Raw genomic sequence first — 21,276 nt, 5'->3', positions numbered from 1 at the left:
CATTAATGAAGTTTTTACCTTGTTTGAGGAACTTATTTCATTGTTGTTCATGTTTGAGGTTTGTAGATTGTTCTTTCTTTGGTGAAAGTGAGGTGAGAAGAAGAGAAAGAGAGAAGAGAAACCGTGAGAGTGAAAAAATGAGTGTTGAGAATAAGGATAATGAGTTGAAAAAGTAGGAAAAGTAATTATGTGACATTTTCACATAAGACAAAACTCAATCTTTAAATTTTCTTTGTAATTGAAAGAATCATTAGCTTAGATGACTTGGTCCTATCTTAATGATATCTTTCGTTTTCCCTCACAAAAACTCATATGACTTAGATGGCTCGGTTACTATTCAAAAAGTTGTGTACTTTCAATTCAGTTACCTTATTTTTGGACATCAAATACCCCTAAATGGGACACATGGCAACTTATGAAGTGAGAGCAGTTACAATCTTTAACCAACATCTAATTTTCTTATGTTGTATTGATTGATTAAACCGCAAGTCTATAGAATTGAGAGAAAAAAAAATTGATCATAATCTATCTCGATTTTTTTTAATAAAAATAATCCATCTCGATTTTACTTAGCTGCTTTCCCCCTTAATTATTTTATACAATGAAGGTCTTTATTATAGATTTAATACATTTGTCATGGTACTTTATATGTACAGTAAGTGTAAAATTATTTTACTTGCGCCACATTATATATTGACACATAATGTATTATGGAGAGGATGTCGTTCCCAACACCGTGGAGGAAGTGGATTAGAGAGTGCGTGGTAGGGCTACGACGTCTGTTCTCGTTAATGGTAGTCCTACTGGCGAATTTCCTCTTGAAAGGGGTCTTCGACAGGGAGACCCTCTATCTCCTTCCTTTTTCTGTTGGCAGCTGAGGGTCTGAATGTGTTGATGGAGGCTATGGTTTCGAGAAATTTATTTATAGGGTATAGAATTGGGGAGAGTGATCCTACTTCGGTGTCGCATCTCCAATTTGCCGATGATACTCTGCTGATGGGGGCGAGGAGTTGGGCTAATGTTTGGGCTTTGAGGGCTGTCTTGGTGCTGTTTGAGACTATGTCTGGCTTGAAGGTTAATTTTAACAAGAGTATGTTGGTTGGGGTTAATATTCCTGATTCCTGGTTAGTCGAGGCTGCGTCGGCTCTGTGTTGTAAAGTGGGAAAAATCCCTTTCCTTTATGTCTTCCTATTGGGGGCGATTCGATGCGTCTAGCTTTTTGGGAACCAGTGTTAGCTCGTTTAAAGAATAGGTTATTTGGGTGGAAGAGTTGTTTTCTTTCTTTTGGCGGTAGTCTGGTTTTACTTAAGTCTGTCTTGACCTTGAAGTAGCAAAGTTTTTCACAAGAAAGGGGGGTTTGAATTGTGAACCTTTAAAAATTGTCCTTTTAAAAATTAGATATCAAAACATATGTTAGAATGATCTCAGAATAAATAATATAAGTTAGGAGAATGATCTTAGAACGATCTCTGAGCTGCAAACAAAACAATAAGTAATTTGTGTGTGTTTGTGTTTGCACAAAATAAATATAAGTTTAAGGGAGAGAAGAGACACAATAATTTTATCCTGGTTCACCCCTTAATAGTATGGGCTACTCCAGTCCCCACGCTCCTGTGAGATTGTCCACTAAGAGATTCTACCGATCTCAAGATACACTTCTTCTTTGATCTAATCCAAGATCACAATCTTCCAAGCTTCACTTGCTTGATCTACCTAAGTCTTCCTAGACTTTATGAGGTGTCACTCAATCAATAGTTACGTATTGAATTGAGCCAATCTTTTACAATTTTGATAATGGTTTGGATCTAAAGCTTTCTCACTTAAACTAAGTTGAAAAGCTAGTTACAATAAAATCTCTCTTTGTTCACTCAAAATGGATACTGATCCTAGTATGATATTACAATATATGGAGTGAAAGAGATCTTTAAAGAAGAGCTTGAAAACTTGTATCACAAAGACAAGTAGATTGATTGTTGTAGATTAAACTCTTGCTCTTCAATGTTGCCAAAGCCTTCCTTTTATAGTTGAACCTTGAGTCTTCAGTTCCTTGGTCCCAAAGGAAGTTTTCCAACGGCTAGTTGCTTCAAAATAGACAGCTCATGCTGATTTGTTGAGTGGATAAGCTCAGACTGTTCTTTCTCAGAACGTTCTCCTTGTTGTTCTTCATATTTTCAAACAAAAGGGCCATAATGACAGCTTGCAATGGGCTGTGGATAGTTGTTCCTTGCTTCCTCACCAAGTATATCCGTTATAGACTATTTAGGCACGTTTTGGCCAGCTGTAGATGAGCTTGCAACTTCAAAAGCAAAGGACAGTCATTCTCAGCATCATTCTGAGAGTGTTCTCTAATCTGGGCGAATTTTACACTTGATCTTCAAATGGAGAATGATGCAGAACTGTGACCAGCTGTAATGTGGAGGGAATGCAGCTGTGATGTCCTTGTGTAACTATTCACTTGTCCTTTCCATGTACTTTCTTTTCTTTATTAAAAATTAATCTCTTGGAGAATGTTCATTAAATAATGACATTGAAGGTACATGACAACTATGAGTTGAATGTGTGTTGTCTCATCCTTATTGGTCTATGTAATTCTTGTCTAAACACTCTTGATACACCTGATGAGATGATGCCTTGAGAATTTATCATGTTGCACATGCTTGATCATTAACTTTGTCCAAAGAGGAAAGTCACTTTTCTTCCAATTATTCCTTGCCTTAATTGTTCATGAACTGTTGTGATCTTGTGAGTTAAAACCAAGATAAAGTGCTTCTTTGTCTTGTATATGGTTGACTTAATGAAATAAGTGCTTTTGCATTTATTCTTGTTCATGTGGAGAATGTTTCATTTAAACCAGAGATCATTCTCAGACTGATCCTGAAGCTTCTCTTTTTGTCAATACATAATGAATATCATTGATATTAGAAGCTTAATTGTTCCTGACTAATTAAAACACTCAAGAACACTTGTTAGATAACAATGAGATCAGAATTACATTTAAAATATAATTAAGATGTTTGTTATCTTTAAAACATCAAATTGGGATTTTTGCATTTTGCCTCAACAGACCTCTCTACCCGTCTATGCTCTATCTTTCTTCAAAGCTCCGTCAGGTATCATTTCATCTATTGAATCTCTTTTAATTTTTTTTTTTTTTGGGGGGGGGGGGGGGTGAGGACTTTAGGAAAATAACTTGGGTCAACTGAAAAACTATTTGTTTACGTAAGGAGTATGGAAGTCTCGGGGTTAGGCGGTTGAGGGAGTTTAACTTGACACTTTTAGGTAAATGGTGTTGGAGGATGTTAGTGGATAGGAGGGGATGTGGTTTAGAGTGTTGTCAACTCCATATGGGGTGGATGAAGGGAGATTGTGAGATGGTGGGAGGAGGGGGTCTTTGTGGTGGCGTGAGATAGCGAGCATTAGATAGGGTGGTGGTGAGTCAGGTGGTAGTTGGTTTGGGGTCATGTTGTCAGGAGGGTGGGGGATGGAGCTGATACTTTTTTTCTGGACTGATCCTTGGTTGGATAGAGTACCTTTGTGTGAGCGGTTTGTGCGATTATATGTTTTGGCAAAGACCAAATCGCGCATAGTGGCTGAGATGTTTGAGCTAGGGTTGGGGTCAGACGGGGGGCTTGAGTGTGGCGGAGGCAGTTGCGGGCGTGGGAGGAGGAGATGTTGGGGGAGTGTCAGTTTTTACTTTATAACATTTCTTTACAGGCACAATCTTCAGACAGGTGGCAATGGCAGCCAGACCCCGATTCAGGCTACACTGTGCGGGGCGCTTATCAGTTCATGACTACTCTTGATTCAGTTACTCTGAATGACGCGGATCATCTCATTTGGCATCCTCAGGTTCCCTTGCATATCTGGTTGTGGGGAGGCAGAATCGGCTCATCACTTATTCATATCTTGCAGCACTTTTGATTCTCTTTGGGATTTAGTTCACACTTGGATTGTGCGATTTTAACCCTAAGTTTCACAATTATGCGATTTTGGCCCCCCAAGTTTAAATTGTGTGATTTTGTCCCCCAAGTTTTTCCTCTTTTGCATTTGCTAAAAATTGCTTATGTGGCATTTTCAAATTAAAAGAGATATTTTAAAAACAAATTAAAATTAAAAGATGTTTTTAAAGTAAATGACAAATTATATTTTTAAAAAGTATGTTATAAGTTTTTTTTTTTCTTTTTCCCATATGTGTAGTTTATAAAATAGTTCTGCTATAAAATACTATAGTTTACAAAAAAAAATTATGAAATAATTTTTAATTTTTCTTTTGTAAAACAATAATTATGCAACCTTTTATTAAGAAAAAATAATACATTTTTTATTTTTAAAGAATATTTTAAATTTTAATTTGTTTTAAAAATATATATTTTTAAATTATTTTAAAAATGATTTTAGTTTTAAATTAACGAGGGCTAGCAAATGCAAAAGTGAGTAAATTTGGGAGCTAAAATTGCATAATTAAAATTTGGAGAACCAAAATCACACAGTAATTGTTAAATTTACGGGGTTAAAATTGCACAACAAAAACTTGGGATCAAAATCACACAATTATGAATGTTGGGGGTCGCATTTTAAGCCTTTATTTTTTTTTTGGTAAATCAAAGGTATCATCCGCACGCAACTGCTGAGAATAATCCTCTCTAACTAATTGAGATTAATCTCTCCTAACAAATGCTTCTCGATACCCACCGAACTTTTAAGCCTTTATTTTAGTTTTTTGTTAAGAAACATTTATTTTAAAAAGTAAGGAAAAAAAATAAAGAAAAAATAAATAAAAAACCACTTCATCATGTTTGCTGTCCATGGTCTCTTTGTCTCTCTCCTCTGAAATCCTCTCAATCGAGTCGACTCACAACTCAAACAACCAGATCGAACTACTCCCAATTCATCACTTCCCGTTGACTGTAGTCCAAGATCGGATTTTGATCCCAAAACATTATGAGCGTCATCGACCTTCTAACTCGAGTTGATTCCATTTGCAAAAAGTACGACAAATACGACCTCGAAAAGCACAAGGATGCCAATGTCTCCGGCGACGATGCTTTCGTCAGACTCTACTCTTCTGTCAACTCTGACATCGAATCTCTACTTCAGGTAACCACAAATTTGTGCCCTAATTTGTCAAATATTGGAATTTGGGTTAACCTAGTCAATTGTTTTTTTATTTTTTATTGTAGAAAGCAGAAACAGCTTCCAAGGATAGAGGGAAGGCATCTGCTGTAGCGATCAATGCCGAGATTCGTCGTACTAAGGCTAGGTTGTTGGAGGAAGTTCCCAAGTTGCAGAGGTTGGCTGTCAAAAAGGTTGTCTTTTTGTTTTGTTTTTGTTTTATCATGAATTGTTGTCTTTTTAGAATGGAACGAGTAATTGAAAATTGTGAATTCTCAACAATTTTGTTATTTTTGCATATAAGTCTGATTTTTCAGTCTATTATGTTATTCGGATTTTCAGCTAAGTTAAATTGTTCGTTTTTTAGCATGCAAAGTTTCTAAATTAGTGACTTTTATACATTTGTATGATGCATGATGATGCAATGTGTCCACAGGTAAAAGGGCTTTCGTCGCAAGAATTTGCTGCACGAAATGATCTTGTTCTTGCATTGCCAGAAAGAATCCAAGCTATCCCAGATGGGACTCCTGCTGCACCAAAACAAACTGGTGGTTGGGCATCTTCTGCCTCACGTGCTGAAATTAAATTTGATTCAGGTAATTGATGCTATCCATGTCTCTCATCAGGGTGATGCAACTATAGAATTTCTTGTGTTTGGGGGGTTAATAATTGAATCATCTTAATTACAGATGGCCGATTTGATGATGAGTACTTTCAATCAACTGATCAATCAAACCAATTCAGGCAGGAATATGAAATGCGTAGAATAAAACAGGCAAGTAACTTTTAGCAGTTTTTAGAGGTTTGCTGTGTTCATTATCACTCTGCAATGGTTTCAAGTTGCAATTCTAATTGGACGTCAATTTTTTAGGATCAAGGTTTGGATGTGATTGCAGAAGGATTGGATACTTTGAAAGACATGGCACATGATATGAATGAGGTTGTTGTCTTCTACTTTTTATATCTTCCCACTCGTGGCTGCATGTGTGTTTGTTGCAACACTTTTTACGTTTGTCATTTATATGATGGATGCAGGAACTGGATAGACAAGTTCCCCTGATGGATGAGATTGACACTAAGGTGAGAAATATCAATTTTTGCCTGTACTACGGTCAAAATCTAAAACCACTAAAACATAGAAATTTATGCTTTTGAAGTTTAAATTAAAAACGTTGAAATAATATGATGCAATTGTTTGTCATCTTTACAGGTGGACAAGGCATCGTCTGATCTTAAGAATACTAATGTTAGACTTAAAGACACAGTGAATCAGGTTATCTAATTACAATACTTTTGGTTTTAGATTTCCACCCATTTCCATTTTTATTAGTAATCAGTAATAAATTGTTGCCAAATCTTACATGATTATTGTCTTTTTTCCAGCTTCGATCCAGTCGAAACTTCTGTATTGATATTGTTTTGTTGATTATAATTCTGGGAATTGCTGCCTACTTATACAAGTAAGGCTCTTATCTCTTTTCAGTTTTCATAAATTTGATAAAGCATGACACTTCACGAATTTCAAACATAAATTTAAGACTTAGATTTCCTATGATAACCTTAAGCTGCATCTTAAATCTAAAATTGGGCACAGTATGCAGCCTTTAGTGCAGTACACAATCACATTTTGTTATCTCTCTGTCCTATTTCTCATATGCCTTTACTTATTCTCACATGTAATCTCGTCTATTTTCTTTCACTTTTATCAATCCCGGATAACGGGCAATCCATAAAATGTTATAGCAAGATAGCAGCGCTATGCACTGAACCCCAAAAATGCTATAGTGGATAGCGGGATGGCTGCTATTTTGAAGACTAAAAAACAATGTACAAAGTAAACATAAATTCCAACAAAGATAAATAAATATTCAAAAATAGAAATATACACAAAATTAAAGGGACAATCATATTTATTAATTATAATCAACATTGTCATTTCCCATCAAAATAAGTTCTAAATGTAATCAAAATGACTTCCCATGAAAATGATAAAATCAATTTCTAAAAGTAAACATGACAAGCCATTAAACTCAGATTCTAAAAGTAATCAAAATCATGCTTCTGCATCTGTCTCATCTTCACATTTAAGTTCCACCACATCAATATTGTCTTGGTTGTCACTTGATTCAAACTCCTGTTCTTCCACCTCAAATTCAACATCTCCATTAGGCACAACTGTGTTGAGTCTAGATTTCTATAGCGGGATGGCAGATGGCCACAATTTGCGGCTGTGACAACCACCACCGCTATACTATTCCACTATAGCGGCGATATTGACAACATAGGATGGCGGGTAATAACGGGTCTTAGGTGTTGAGTTTTAAAATATCGAGTAAGAATGGATTGGAACGATCAGATCAGGCTCGTATAATACTATTAAGCAGTGACCGTAACCGATTTAGTCTACGAAATTTGAAGACAAAGAAATCAAATGCTATAAAGTAAAAGTCATTATAGTTTAACGTGACCATTTATTTATTGTAAGCCTAGCCTTGAGCCTTTTTCTCTTATTTGCGCCTCTACTTTTCTCTCCTGCATTGGTATTTGTACTTTGTTAATGGTTTATTCAGATTTGGTAATCGTAATCAATGTCGTCAGGTTCGAGATCCTACGTAGGATCGGTAGGCTGGTTAAGGATCGTAAGCTCGAGGGTTGTAGCTCGATTCGTAATATCCTACTCAAGGGTAAAATTGTAACTTCACATATATACATATACACACAAACACAAAAAATATAATACATGAACAAAATAAACTTAATTAATATTTCATAATCATCATTCCAAATGTTCATAAGTTCATAACAACCAAGTACTAAGTTCATAAAATAACTAAAGGCCTATGCAATCATTCACAAAAGAAAGACCTATCATTCACAACTAAAGGCCTATGCATCATTCACCAAAAAAGACCTATCATTCACAACTAAAGGCCTATGCATCATTCACAAAAAAAAAGACCTATCATTCACAACTAAAGGCCTATGCATCATTCAAAAAAAGGACCTATCATTGACAAAAGACATAATCTAGACATTTAAAATATTTTCCAATCCAAAATCTTGATAGTCATCAAGATCACCATCTTCATTCTCATTCTCTTCCACTTCATCCTCTTCTAACAGTAGGGTTAGAAGAAGTCATTAGTTACACTTACAGTCACAATTTTGAAAGAAAAGAAAAAATGAAAAAAGAGAGGGTTCAGAATGGTTGAAACATCTGCTCCCTTATGAACATTAGAATTTCTCATATGATGAACTTTAGAATTTCTCATATTTTTAGGGAAGGAAATTGTTGTGCTGATAAGCTTGCAAATTTTAGTTTAACGTCTCGGGAAGATCATTGGTGGGGTTTTATTGCCGAGGATTTTTTTCGCAATAGGACGGCTTTGCCTTCTTATAGATTCAGTTGATTGTTTTTCTTGGGTTTTGGCCTAGTCCCCCAATGTGCGGTTGTTTTGTTTTCAATAAAATTTTGTGTGCGGTGCTGCAAATGATTGGTGGTGCTTGGGGTGCCAACATAGTTGGGATGTCAAGTTTCTACAACTGATGTCTTTACACTACACTAGCCTTTATATATATATATATATATATATATATAAAAAGAATGGTTGAAACTTGAAAGTGAAGGAGATGAGTTCAGAATGGTTGAAAGTGAAGGAGATGGGTTCAGAAGGTTTGAAAGTCAAGAAGATGAGAGACGGCACTGTCGGGCTTAAACCATGGTTGTCAGGATCGAGATCCCACTAAAGATCGTTGGGGTATAGAAAGATCGTAGATCGTTGGATCGTAAGATCCCACAAATTTTCTTAAACATAAAAACTTCATTAATATTAAACATAACCTTAAACATAAAAACTTCAATAATTTTAACATAACCAAAATAGCTTAGACTTTTAAACTTAAACTTAAAAACTAGAACATAGAAAAATAACTTAGACTCTTAAAAACTAGAACATAGACTCTTTAAACATAAAAACTTAAAAACTTATACTCTTAAACTTAAAAACTTAAAAGCCCCTAATTCATCAAGTCCTTCAAGACATTCTCATCAAATCCAATTCCCATGTCTTCCATACCATCTTCATCTCCTTCAAACTCATCATCAAGATTATGAATTTCAAATTCATCTTCAGCAGTGGCAGCCACTTCATGTTCTTCATTTTGAGCTTCCCCATCCAAATCCTCACCTATAGTGAAATCCAAAATTTCATTGTCACCTCCGTCTTCAACAATCCATTCATTATCGGAATCAATGTCATCAAATTCAAGTTCACAATCTACCACCTTTCTAGTCTTGTTGTTCTTGGATAACCTTGAGTTGGTCATTACAAAGACAACATCGTTCATAGTTTTTTGTTTCAACCGATTTCTCCTCTTTCTGTGGACCTAATATATACAAAGTTTAAGAAACTCTATTAGTATTTCGAAAGCGTAGGTTATTTTCAAAGAGCTATGCTATATCTCGCGAAGGTATTTCCACGAATTTTTCACGAATACATCTTTTCATACTCATATCTCACTTGAAAGGCTAGCATGTGAAGCACTGATTACTATATCAACAATTGAACCAATCTTTGATGACATTTCAAAACACAGTGCCCAAAAAATGACACTTGGTTGGTATGTAGAGCTTCATAAGCATGGAACATTCAAGAGTGTCTGAAAAGTTATATACAAACCAAACTCACACCATTTTGAATACTGAAGATGAATTTTCCACAAAAAAAGAAAATGAGAGTAGTTGGATTAAGTGAATAATGCAAGGTCGGTTGTGTTTGTTCCTTGATACCATGTTCGTGAAATATTCGTTATATTTATTTTCGCTATATTAAGCATTTCGCATTTTCAAAACTAAAATTTTAAAGAAACTTACCATCCCAAATGCACTCCAATTTCGCTCACACCCGGATGAGCTACATGTCAAACTTAGCACACAGATTGCAAACTTCTGAAGCTCCGGGTGCTCGTCCCCATAAGACTCCCACCATTGTGCAGCAGTGTTTGTTTCAAGTGCAGCCATTGCTATTGGACTTCCAAAAAGCCCAGCTTTTTTCTTAAAGTTTTCTAATTGAGCATCAATTATAGTAATTTATTTCACAACACATATCATCTTTTGCAAACATTCATACAACCCACGCTTAACTTCATAATCGGCTTTAAAATCAGCACCGTAGTGTAGTTTGGGATTGAGATAATATCCGGCAGCATGCAAAGGCCTATGCATTTGCCTATCCCATCTAACATCAATGATGTCCCACAAAGGCTTGTAAGTTGTAACTAAAACAAGGTGAAAACAGAATTTTGCTTCAGCAAACAGAACATTGAAATAGAATAGAAAATTGAAATATAAAAATATAAACAAAACTGAAATAGAAGTGGGACAGAACTGAAGTAGAACTGAAATAGAAGTGGGACAGAAACAGAACTGGTACAGTATTGAAACTGGACTGAAACATAATTTTACCTTTTCTGAACAGAGTTGAAGTTGACTTGAATTTTCTCTTTTGTTTGGTCCATTGTCTCATAGATAAGTCCCATTGTTGGTTCTTCATCTGAATCCACTAATCGAAGCACTTTGATTAATGGGCCTGCACCTTTCAAGCAAATAATCACATCTTTCCAAAATTCTTTATCCATAATCACTTCTTCAATTAGCTTCCCATCAGCTGTTTTTGCAAACTTGCTTATTGTCCATTCATTTGATGTGAACATTCTTATCAATGCACTTTTGTTCTCCGCAAGACACCTCAAGGTTAAATATGATGTTGCAAACCGAGTAACAGCCGGTCTCACCAAATCCTTTCCTTCGGTGAAATGTTGCAACAAAGAAACTAGTGAAGCCTTTGAATAAATATACTGTGTAACTTTCTTACCTCAAGCATGAGATCAATGCAGTGGGCTGCACACGGTGTCCAGTAGAGCTTCTTTCTTTTATACATTAACATAGCACCAGCAACTTTGTAGTTTGCAGCGTTGTCGGTTACAATCTGCACAACATTTTCTTCTCCAACTTGTTCCACTACTTCATCAATCATCTCAAATATCTTATCAGCAGTTTTTGTAATGTATGAAGCATCAATTGACTTTAGAAAAACTGTACCTTTAGGGCTATTCACTGAGAAGTTCAGAATTGTTCTCCTTCTTTTGTCGGTCCACCCATCACTCATGATAGTACATCCTGTCTTCTTCCAAACAAGTTTGTGTTCCTCAATGACCTTTGTTGTCTCCTTCATCTTTTGCTTCAAGTACTTGGTTCTGATTTCATGATATGTTGGAGATGGTTGCTAGACACGGTCTTGGCTTTAAGCCACCGTCTTATCATTTGTTCATTGTAATTTCCAAATTCCATTACTCATTTATCTGTCTAAAGAAAAACAAGAGAAATATAATCAAGACAGTAGAAGTAGCAGAGTCAACGAGAGTGTTACCACTCTGTCACGTTCCGCATATTCTGTTTTAAGGGTTCTTCGCAATTATTGCATGTTGCCAATTGCTGGGACTTTGTAGCACCCACAGTGTATCCATCACACTTGCTTCTCTCCTTACAGTCACCATTAACGGTGACTTCTCTGTCCTAATCTGGGTGGTGCCACACCTGTCTCTTCCCCCTCTCTATTCTTGGGTAAAAACCCCATCTCTGTCAGACCTATTCCACTGTTGGTCCCACCCGTCAAAACCACCTGAGTGATCCGCTGACAACGAATTGATAGCCAGACAAAATTGGGTCTGGCATAATTCCTCTCGGTTTATGCTGTATGCATAAAAACTCAACAGCTAGGTGCAATTGACCAGTGAGAAGGTAGAAAATGACAGCTGAAGTTAGACAGAGTAGTGTTAAATTGTGGCCATGTAGGATTTTTTTTTTAGGCAACCCCATATGCAATTTTTGAAGCAATGCCCGCCATAGGCCACAATGGTGTGTTTATCTGGTGGATTTTTGGCCTTCCATGAGATACGTTGAGAGAGGCGCAAATGTTCTAGTTTTTTTTAATTACAAAATCCTAAAATACCCCAAGCATAAAGTCCTGACCTTTAATTTTAAGGATTTTTATTTTTTTTTTAAAAAATTAAACTCATTTGAAGGTGGGTGTGTGATATTTTAGCAGCTACACCATCCGTTATTTTGGCCACTACAGTAACTGTTATCGCTGCTACACTAACTACTCCACTACACTGTATGTCCAGTAGAAGTTAGGGGCCCCACCCATATAGCGCACCATTGACAATACTTTTTTCGTCATGATCCACATTCACCTGTCCTTTATTTTGTCTTTACAATAATCATTGCATCCTTCCTAATACCTCTACTGAACTTCGATATAACTAGTGGAAGTTCAGGTGAAGTGTGCTTAAAGCATTCATTTGAGATTAGAGGAGAATGTGATTTTCTAGTAAAACTAGTGATCAAATCAAAGATAGAAGAAAGATAAAAGATAGAATAGGAATTAAAATATACTGATCTGGAACTTTAGGTCTGTATAAAGTAGATATCAGGCCGGGAACTACTGAACTACAAGAAGAAATTGCTGAGGAAAATAGGAAAAGTGCAAAAACAGAGTGATAGTGCTCTAGGCGATTGAGAGTCCAAGTCTCCCGAACTCTCAACTAATTTCTAGTGTGCCTATCTCTCCCCACCCCCCATGCTTATACTCAGAATCTCTACTCCTACTAGCTAGCTAGCTAGGCAATTGGGTAAGACTTTCATGCTAATTCTCTCCATTAACTGCATCAAAGAGTTTGGTTGGATGCTTCCCGTCTTTCCATCCTTTCTTTCCTCTCTTCCACAGCTACTCTGCTTCTACATAGAACAGTTCTTTTGTTCAAGTAGCAAGGCTCTGCCGCGTCATGTTATCAACATCACTCCTCTTTTCAGCTAGCCGCTTGGTTAAGACACTCACTTCTAATTCTGATAACGTGCAATGCACCATCTAAGTGAATCAGGTGTGTCACACCTTCTGGGCTCCTCCGGCTCCTATGCACCTTAGGCCTATGGTCTGACATCACATTATTTGCTAACTACTCTAGCCAGACGAATTTTTAGAAAATTTTAAATGATGCCATCATGTAAAAGTAAGTTTGATCACCTAAGAGGAGATTGTAATCATGTTATGATAGGAATTGTAATGATTTATTTGAAACTATGGCGTTTGTTTGTATTTTGCATCTCTTCCTGTCTGTACTAAAAATTTGAATACTACTGAGGTTGTAGCTGCTCGTCACTTTCCTGATAACATCACTGAGAATTTTGAATATCATATCATGTATTTTGAGGTGGTGTTTGTCCATTTTCCATGTTTTCTTGGCTTCTCGAGATAACCTTCTGATTTGTCGTGCTCATTTTGCAGTGTGCTAAAGAAATGATATGATACACGAAGACTATCAATGTGTCCTATGGTATCTGTATTATTTGAGAATATTGTGTCTGATTTATTTTTTAATTTTTTTTAATCATTGTGAAAATTTCCGCCCCTCTTGAGAGATATACTGTCCTAGTGTCCTTTACAAAAGCAGCCATGTCCATGCTGTTATGTTACTCACCATTATTATGTTAAATAGTCACGGCTTGTTTTTATGTACTTGTTCAGTGTTATACTTGGTGAATTGATGAGAGATTTATCCTTGCGTTTTATATAACATTATGTTTTATTTAACATTATACTTTGTTTTATTGATATCGACGAATTATGTTTGGTTTAACTTGTGTGGAATTGGCCAGATACAGTACAGGCACGAAGAAAAATAAGTAAAAGAACTATGAAAGTTCTCCTTAGTAAATGAAATGAAATAAAACTCTTGCCTTCTAAAATCTTTTCTCATTTTTTTACTTTCCTTCATATTCAAGGGTAATGCTACGGTGGACCACCTTCACAAGTGGTCCACCGTGGACAAGTGATCTACCAAATATGAATTTTACGAAATTCACTGTTGGATTGAAAATTTATATCATATAGATCATCCATAAATTTTTTAAAATTTTTTGAAAATCATTTGATATGTTATTGAGGGAAAATGCTAGATGTCGCGACAAAGTTTATAGCGAATCCTTCACGAATGATGTGTCATCGTTGTGTTTAATTAAATTTTCCAAAACAGCAACTGAACCACGGCAAACCAAGTGCAACTCTGTATTCATCTCTCCCTCCGGATATTGTCCCGCGGCCGCCTAATTGCTTTGTCTCCACTGTGTATACCTCTTTGTTCCTCCATCTCTGTGTGTCTCTCCGTCGTCGTTCCTTTACTTCATCATCATTGTTCCTTTGCCGTTGTCTTTCCTTGCTTTTTCCTTGCTTTTGTTCATCGTCGTCGCCGTTACTTTGCCTTGAAATTGTTGTTTGATCTTTCATATTAGAATTTATCAATGTTCATTCTACAACCAAACATAGCATTTGTTAATGTTCTGTATGATAGATCAAACAACCTACTGAATCTTATCATAACTGTTGGAAAATGAACATAGTAGTGTTCATTTAAGTGTGGAAGTTGAAACATTGTGATTGGAAATGGGACGAACACATTGGTCTTGTAGGACTTGGAACTAAGGAATGTGAATTAAAAAAAGTGGGAAATGTCCCACATTGATAAGAACACTCTCTTTAGTAGTGTGTATATATTTATATCCCAAAGTGACTAGGTGAAACATTCTTTTTAGTCACAAAATTAATTAATTTTTTGATTAATTAATTTGAAGGAGAAACTTGGTTCATGTTTGACTGGTGGCATCATTGTGCCAGCTCCTTCCAATCTACTCACTGATTCTTTAACGGATCCAAAATGAAGTCATTAATCCTCACATATTGCATGTCTCCTACGTTACTACTTGGTTGTCATCCAATTAATCCTTACATAATGATCAGTTTTGCTTGAGTGCTAAATACATAATCAAGTCTGCTTCTTCTTTTCATATATACATACACGACAACAAAACAAAAGATATACAATTCATATAACTTTCTCTTCTCCAAATTTTCTTCACCAAAATATTATTAGTTTCCTGCTGTGTTTCATTGGTTTTGTGAACTGGTATTGTTGTACCAGCACTGATATTGTTATATCAGTGAGATTGATATTGTGGTATCAATTTTCGAGTGGTTTTGTAGAACCATTCAAGAAGGTGTTCCTTCTCCGATCATTACAGTGCAGTAATTGATCGGTTCTATGATGAACAGGGCTGTTTTATCCTGGGGACGACGCGGTTGGATTGTCTGCTTTGCACAATTTGAGCAGTACCGCGAAACGTCTTAAAGAGAGCGACCTAGTACGCGACTCAGCCAATAAAATCTTCAGTTCTAATGTTTTAGAAAATTATTTTTTCAATATAAAAAAACCAACAATTTTAAGACGATTTCAAAACTGCTATGGATACTGAAGATGTTATTGGCAATTCGGTTGTTGGTGCAACTGAAAGACCGTTTAAGTTTGAAGAACTCCACTTCAAACGTTGGCAACAGAAAATGTTTTTCTTCTTAACCTTAAAAAAAGTTGTCTACGTTTTAAGTGATGAGATGCCTCTTGTTGTTTCTGCTGGTTCAAGTTCAGGAACAAATCAAACTCTCGCCATCAATGGTGAAAACGGTAAAAAATCTAATGCTGAAAAACAAAAAGAAAAGGATTCGATTGATCCTACAACACAAATTAAAGCCCAAGAGCTTCAACTGAAAAAGGAACAACAAATATGGTTGCATAATGATTATGTATGCAAAGGCTATATCATAAATGGTCTCTGTGATGATTTGTATGACTATTACAGTACATACAACCGTGCTAAAGATGTTTGGGAGGCGCTGAAAAAGAAGTATGATACTGAGGAGGCTGGTGTGAAGAAGTATGCTGTTAGTAGGTACCTGAAGTACCAGATGGTGGATGAAAGATCTGTGGAGGCGCAATCCCATGAGCTCCAGAAAATTGCACATGAAATTATAATTGAAGGTATGCCTCTTGATGAACAATTTCAAATTGCAGTGATGATTGACAAACTGCCCCCGAGTTGGAAAGAATTCAAAAACCAACTTCGGCATAAAACAAAAGAATTTTCTATTGAAAGTCTGATTACCCGCCTCCGAATTGAGGAGGAATCCAAGAGACAAGATCAGAAAGAAGAAGAAAAGGCCTATGTGGTCACCGGTAACAAAAAGAATTTCGGTGCGGTTCTGAAGCCTAAAGGCAAACAATTAAAGAATTAGAACCGTGGTCAAATGAACCGAAATAAGAATGGTAACCCTTCAAGGGCCCATAATGCTCAGCAGCAGCCACCAAGAAATGACAATGGTGCAAGTGGTGTAACATATTTCACTTGTGGTAGACCTGGTCATTATGCTAAAACTTGTAGACTCAGGAAAAAACTTGTTGCTACCTCTAATGCACAAGTTAACGTGACTGAAGAGCCATATGTGGCTATGATCACCGAAATCAATATGATTGGTGGTACTGATGGTTGGTGGATAGATACTGGCGCTACACGCCATATCTGTTTTGAACGTGCTATGTTTAAGACATACACGGCTGCTGAAAATAAGAAGGTGCAAATGGGTAATGCTCACACTTCTAATGTTGCTGGTATTGGGGATGTTGAATTGAAGTTCACATCTGGAAAGACTCTGATCTTGAAGGATGTCATGCATGTGCCTGACATGAGAAAGAATTTAGTTTCTGGTTTTCTTCTTAATAAGGCTTGGTTTAATCAGAATATTGGGGCAAATTTGTACACCATCACTAAGAATGGTATTTTTATTGGAAAAGGGTACGCCACTGATGACATGTTTAAGCTTAATGTTGATTTGAATAAAAATTCTCCTTCCGTTTACTATGTGTGTGATTTTAATATTTGGCATGCTAGACTTTGTCATGTTGGTAAAAAATCTATGTTTAATCTAAGCAACGTAAGATTAATTCCAAAGTTTAATAATAATAATAATAATAATAATAATAACAACATAGAAAAATGTGAATTTTGTAGTCAAGCGAAAATAACTAAAACTTCACATAAATCAGTTATTAGAGAATCTGAACCATTAGATTTAATTCATTCTGATATATGTGAACTTGATGGAACTTTAACTAGAAATGGTAAAAGATATTTTATCACTTTTATCGACGATTGCTCTGATTATACTGTTGTATATCTTATAAAGAATAAAAGTGAAGCGCTTGATATGAATAAAATTTTTGTGACTGAAATTGAAAATCAATTTAGTAAGAAAATTAAAAGGCTTCGTAGTGATAGGGGAACCAAGTATGATTCTATTTTGTGCAATGAATTTTATAAACAACGTGGAATTATACACGAAACGACTGCGCCATATTCACCTGAAATGAATGGTAAAGCAGAAAGAAAAAATAGAACTCTTACTGAACTAGTTGTAGCTAGTATGCTCCATTCTGGTGCTGCCTCACACTGGTGGGGGGAAATTATATTGACTGTTTGCTATGTCCTGAATAGAATCCCCAAGGCTAATAATGTGGTCTCACCTTATGAGATATTAAAGAAAAGACAACCTAACTTGTCTTATTTGAGAACTTGGGGATGTCTAGCTTATGTCAGGATACCGGATCCAAAGCGGGTTAAACTCGCTAGTCGTGCCTATGAGTGTGTCTTCATTGGCTATGCGGCAAACAGTAAGGCTTATAGGTTTTTTGACCTAAATGCTAAAGTTACCATAGAATCGGTTGATGCTGATTTCTATGAAGATAAATTTCCTTTTAAATCAAGAAATAGTGGGGGCAATGAATCCACAAATAGTGGGGGCACCGAATCAAGTCACATTCCTGTGATAAGAAATTTTGAGAGCAACAAAGAAATTGAACTTCGAAGAAGTAAAAGAGTAAGAGTACCTAAAGATTATGGACCGGATTATTCGGTATATTCTTTAGAAGAAGACCCTACGAGTCTTCAAGATGTCTTGTCATCTTTGGATGCAGATTTATGGCAAGAAGCTATAAATGATGAGATGGAATCTCTTGAATCTAACGGGACCTGGCACTTAGTAGAGTTGCCTCCTGGTTGCAAACCAATTGGTTGTAAATGGATTTTGAAAAAAAAGCTAAAACCCGATAGCACTGTTGATAAATACAAGGCTCGCCTTGTGGCCAAAGGTTTTAGACAAAGAGAAAATATAGATTTCTTCGATACTTTTTCTCCGGTCACTCGAATAACATCCATAAGGGTACTATTTTCAATTGCCGCTATTTATAATCTAAAAGTACACCAAATGGATGTTAAAACTGCTTTTTTAAATGGTGACTTAGAAGAAGAAATCTATATGGAACAACCTGAAGGATTTGTAATACATGGACAAGAACATAAGGTCTGTAAGTTAGATAAGTCCTTGTATGCAGGGACGGAACTACATAGATCAGTATGGGGGCATGTGCCTGCACAATGTTTTTTGAAATTGCAACTTATATACTATATGCACACTCTATGAAATTTGCAACATTCATACTAGTTCAACTTATTACAACCACCTATATATCTAACATATAAAATTCTAAATGATTAAAATTTAAAGATTATGCTAACTAGTCTCTTTGGAGCACTGGTTAAAAAATTAAAAAGTGAAATTTATATTGAAAACAATACCTTTTATACTTTTAAGAATTTGACTACCTAAATTTTAAGATATTTTACTATATTTACCATTAATTAGTGTCATAGGGGCATTAGTTAGCATTTTCGAAATTCAAAATATAAGCATCAACTCTTTCATCATTTATATATATATTTCTTTCGGTCTCATAAATAAGCATTTTTTTCACTTTTTAGGTTCATTTAATAGATAATATATTCAGTCTATTATATAGATATGTTGATTTAATAGATGATATCTATTGAATGAACCTAAAAAAATGAAAAGTTGCTTGTATATAAAATCGGAGGGAGTATTCTTTAAATCAAAAGAAACTGTTATCACTAAGTTGTTCTATTCCAACTTCTTTTTTTCATATATAACAAAATAATAATCACTATATAACCTTTAATTTGTCCCGGAAGAAGAGTAAATGTGTCTTTACTTTTGTTCAAGTGTCATATTATGAAATTTTTTTGTTTTGTGTTTAACTTTATCGCCCCCACAACCTAAAATTTCTGGCTCCGTCACTGCTTGTATGGACTTAAACAAGCGCCAAAACAATGGCATGTAAAGTTTGATGATTTGATGATCTCAAACGGATTCAAAGTGAATGAAAGTGACAAATGCATTTATTATAAATATGAAAATGACATTTGCACTATTGTATGTCTCTATGTAGACGATTTACTCACCTTTGGATCAAACATGACTGCTGTAAACGCAGTGAAATCATTGTTATGTAACAACTTTGATATGAAAGACCTCGGAGAGGCAAGTGTGATTCTTGGGATCAAGATCACTAGGTCAAAGGAGGGAATAACTTTAGATCAATCCCACTATGTGGAAAAGATTCTAAAGAAATATAATTACTTTGACTGTAAACCTGCTTGTACGCCGTATGATCCAAGTGTAAAACTGTTTAAGAACACTGGTGAAAGCGTAAGACAAACTGAATATGCGAGCATCATTGGCAGTCTTAGGTATGCCACTGATTGTACCAGACCCGACATAGCATATGTCGTCGGACTGTTGTGCAGGTTTACTAGTAGGCCCAGTAATGAGCATTGGCAAGCCATTGAGAGAGTCATGAGGTACCTTAAAAGGACCATGAATCTTGGATTGCATTATCAAAGATTTCCTCCTGTACTTGAAGGGTACAGTGATGCTGATTGGAACACCTTGTCGGATGATTCCAAAGCGACTAGTGGCTATATATTCAATATAGCTGGAGGAGCTGTGTCATGGAAATCAAAGAAACAGACTATATTGGCTCAGTCCACTATGGAGTCTGAAATGATAGCGCTTGCCACTGCTAGTGAAGAAGCAAGTTGGTTGAGATGCTTGCTATCTGAGATTCCCTTGTGGGAAAAACCTATGCCAGCTGTGTTGATCCACTGCGATAGTACCGTGGCTATTGCTAAAATTGAGAATCGATTCTATAATGGCAAGAAACGTCAAATAAGACGTAAACACAGCACAGTGAGAGAGATGATCACTAAAGGTGTTGTGTACGCACTGACGAAAATTTAGCGGATCCTTTGACGAAAGGACTAGCTAGAGAGAAAGTCAATAATACATCTAAAAAGATCGGACTAATGCCTATATGAATTTCTCATGATGGAAACCCAACCTAAAAGACTGGAGATCCCAAGAATTAGGTTCAATGGGTAATAACAAGTCGTGAGAAGTTAATAATGATCATGCAAATAAAAATAAGAAAAGCATGATTCCTGAAAGCGAAAGGATGAGTTGAAACTCTTAATGAGATCTATACTCTGTATGAGTGGAGTACCGAGCTTCAGGAGTACTCTTGATAGACTCACCTATATGAATGTGGAACTGAGGCCGGTTCCTATGGAATTTAGAGGCGAATTCCTAGAGCTTTCATGAAACCGGGATTAACGTGCAGGGCTAATAAAGCACGGGCTATTAAGAAACACCTTGTGAAAAGGTTGTGTGCGGGTTTGAGAAAAAACTGAGATAGAGTTCAAGACAAGTGTCACTCTTACTAAATCGGGCTCTTACTCGCTATGCAAAGGTTCAAGTCATAGACACCTTTGCTTATGCTCAATCTTTTAGAAACCTTTGAAACACTTTTTTAAATTCAAGTGGGGGATTGTTGGAAAATGAACATAGTAGTGTTCATTTAAGTGTGGAAGTTGAAACATTGTGATTGGAAATGGGACGAACACATTGGTCTTGTAGGACTTGGAACTAAGGAATGTGAATTAAAAAAAGTGGGAAATGTCCCACATTGATAAGAACACTCTCTTTAGTAGTGTGTATATATTTATATCCCAAAGTGACTAGGTGAAACATTCTTTTTAGTCACAAAATTAATTAATTTTTTGATTAATTAATTTGAAGGAGAAACTTGGTTCATGTTTGACCGGTGGCATCATTGTGCCAGCTCCTTCCAATCTACTCACTGATTCTTTAACGGATCCAAAATGAAGTCATTAATCCTCACATATTGCATGTCTCCTACGTTACTACTTGGTTGTCATCCAATTAATTCGTACATAATGATCAGTTTTGCTTGAGTGCTAAATACATAATCAAGTCTGCTTCTTCTTTTCATATATACATACACGACAAC

General features: G+C 36.0%; 2 protein-coding genes across 2 annotated transcripts; both read left to right on the top strand.

Moving 5' to 3' along the window:
- Positions 1-4,736: 4,736 nt before the first annotated feature.
- Positions 4,737-13,763, top strand: LOC123922850 (syntaxin-71-like). The gene is made up of 9 exons (XM_045975526.1): positions 4,737-5,097; positions 5,181-5,306; positions 5,549-5,708; positions 5,802-5,887; positions 5,984-6,052; positions 6,148-6,192; positions 6,323-6,385; positions 6,496-6,572; positions 13,458-13,763. Exons 1-9 carry the CDS (start codon positions 4,942-4,944, stop codon positions 13,471-13,473), a joined length of 798 nt encoding a protein of 265 aa, XP_045831482.1. The 5' UTR covers positions 4,737-4,941; the 3' UTR covers positions 13,474-13,763.
- A 1,704-nt stretch (positions 13,764-15,467) lies between these two features.
- On the top strand, positions 15,468-16,292 carry LOC123894747. The gene has a single exon (XM_045944816.1). It carries the CDS (start codon positions 15,468-15,470, stop codon positions 16,290-16,292), a length of 825 nt encoding a protein of 274 aa, XP_045800772.1.
- Positions 16,293-21,276: the final 4,984 nt, after the last annotated feature.

Source organism: Trifolium pratense, linkage group LG1 (genome assembly GCF_020283565.1).
Source record: "Trifolium pratense cultivar HEN17-A07 linkage group LG1, ARS_RC_1.1, whole genome shotgun sequence".
Taxonomy (NCBI): Eukaryota; Viridiplantae; Streptophyta; class Magnoliopsida; order Fabales; family Fabaceae; genus Trifolium; species Trifolium pratense.
This window is presented reverse-complemented; position numbering and strand designations above follow the sequence as displayed.

What these genes read in the sequence shown, in the direction of transcription:
- LOC123922850 (XM_045975526.1), top strand. Translation starts at nt 4,942, where the DNA reads ATGAGCGTCATCGACCTTCTAACTCGAGTTGATTCCATTTGCAAAAAG. An exon ending in TGAAATTAAATTTGATTCAG is followed by an intron (nt 5,709 to 5,801) that starts GTAATTGATGCT and finishes TCTTAATTACAG; the next exon opens with ATGGCCGATTTGATGATGAG. An exon ending in AAATGCGTAGAATAAAACAG is followed by an intron (nt 5,888 to 5,983) that starts GCAAGTAACTTT and finishes TCAATTTTTTAG; the next exon opens with GATCAAGGTTTGGATGTGAT.
- LOC123894747 (XM_045944816.1), top strand. Translation starts at nt 15,468, where the DNA reads ATGGATACTGAAGATGTTATTGGCAATTCGGTTGTTGGTGCAACTGAA.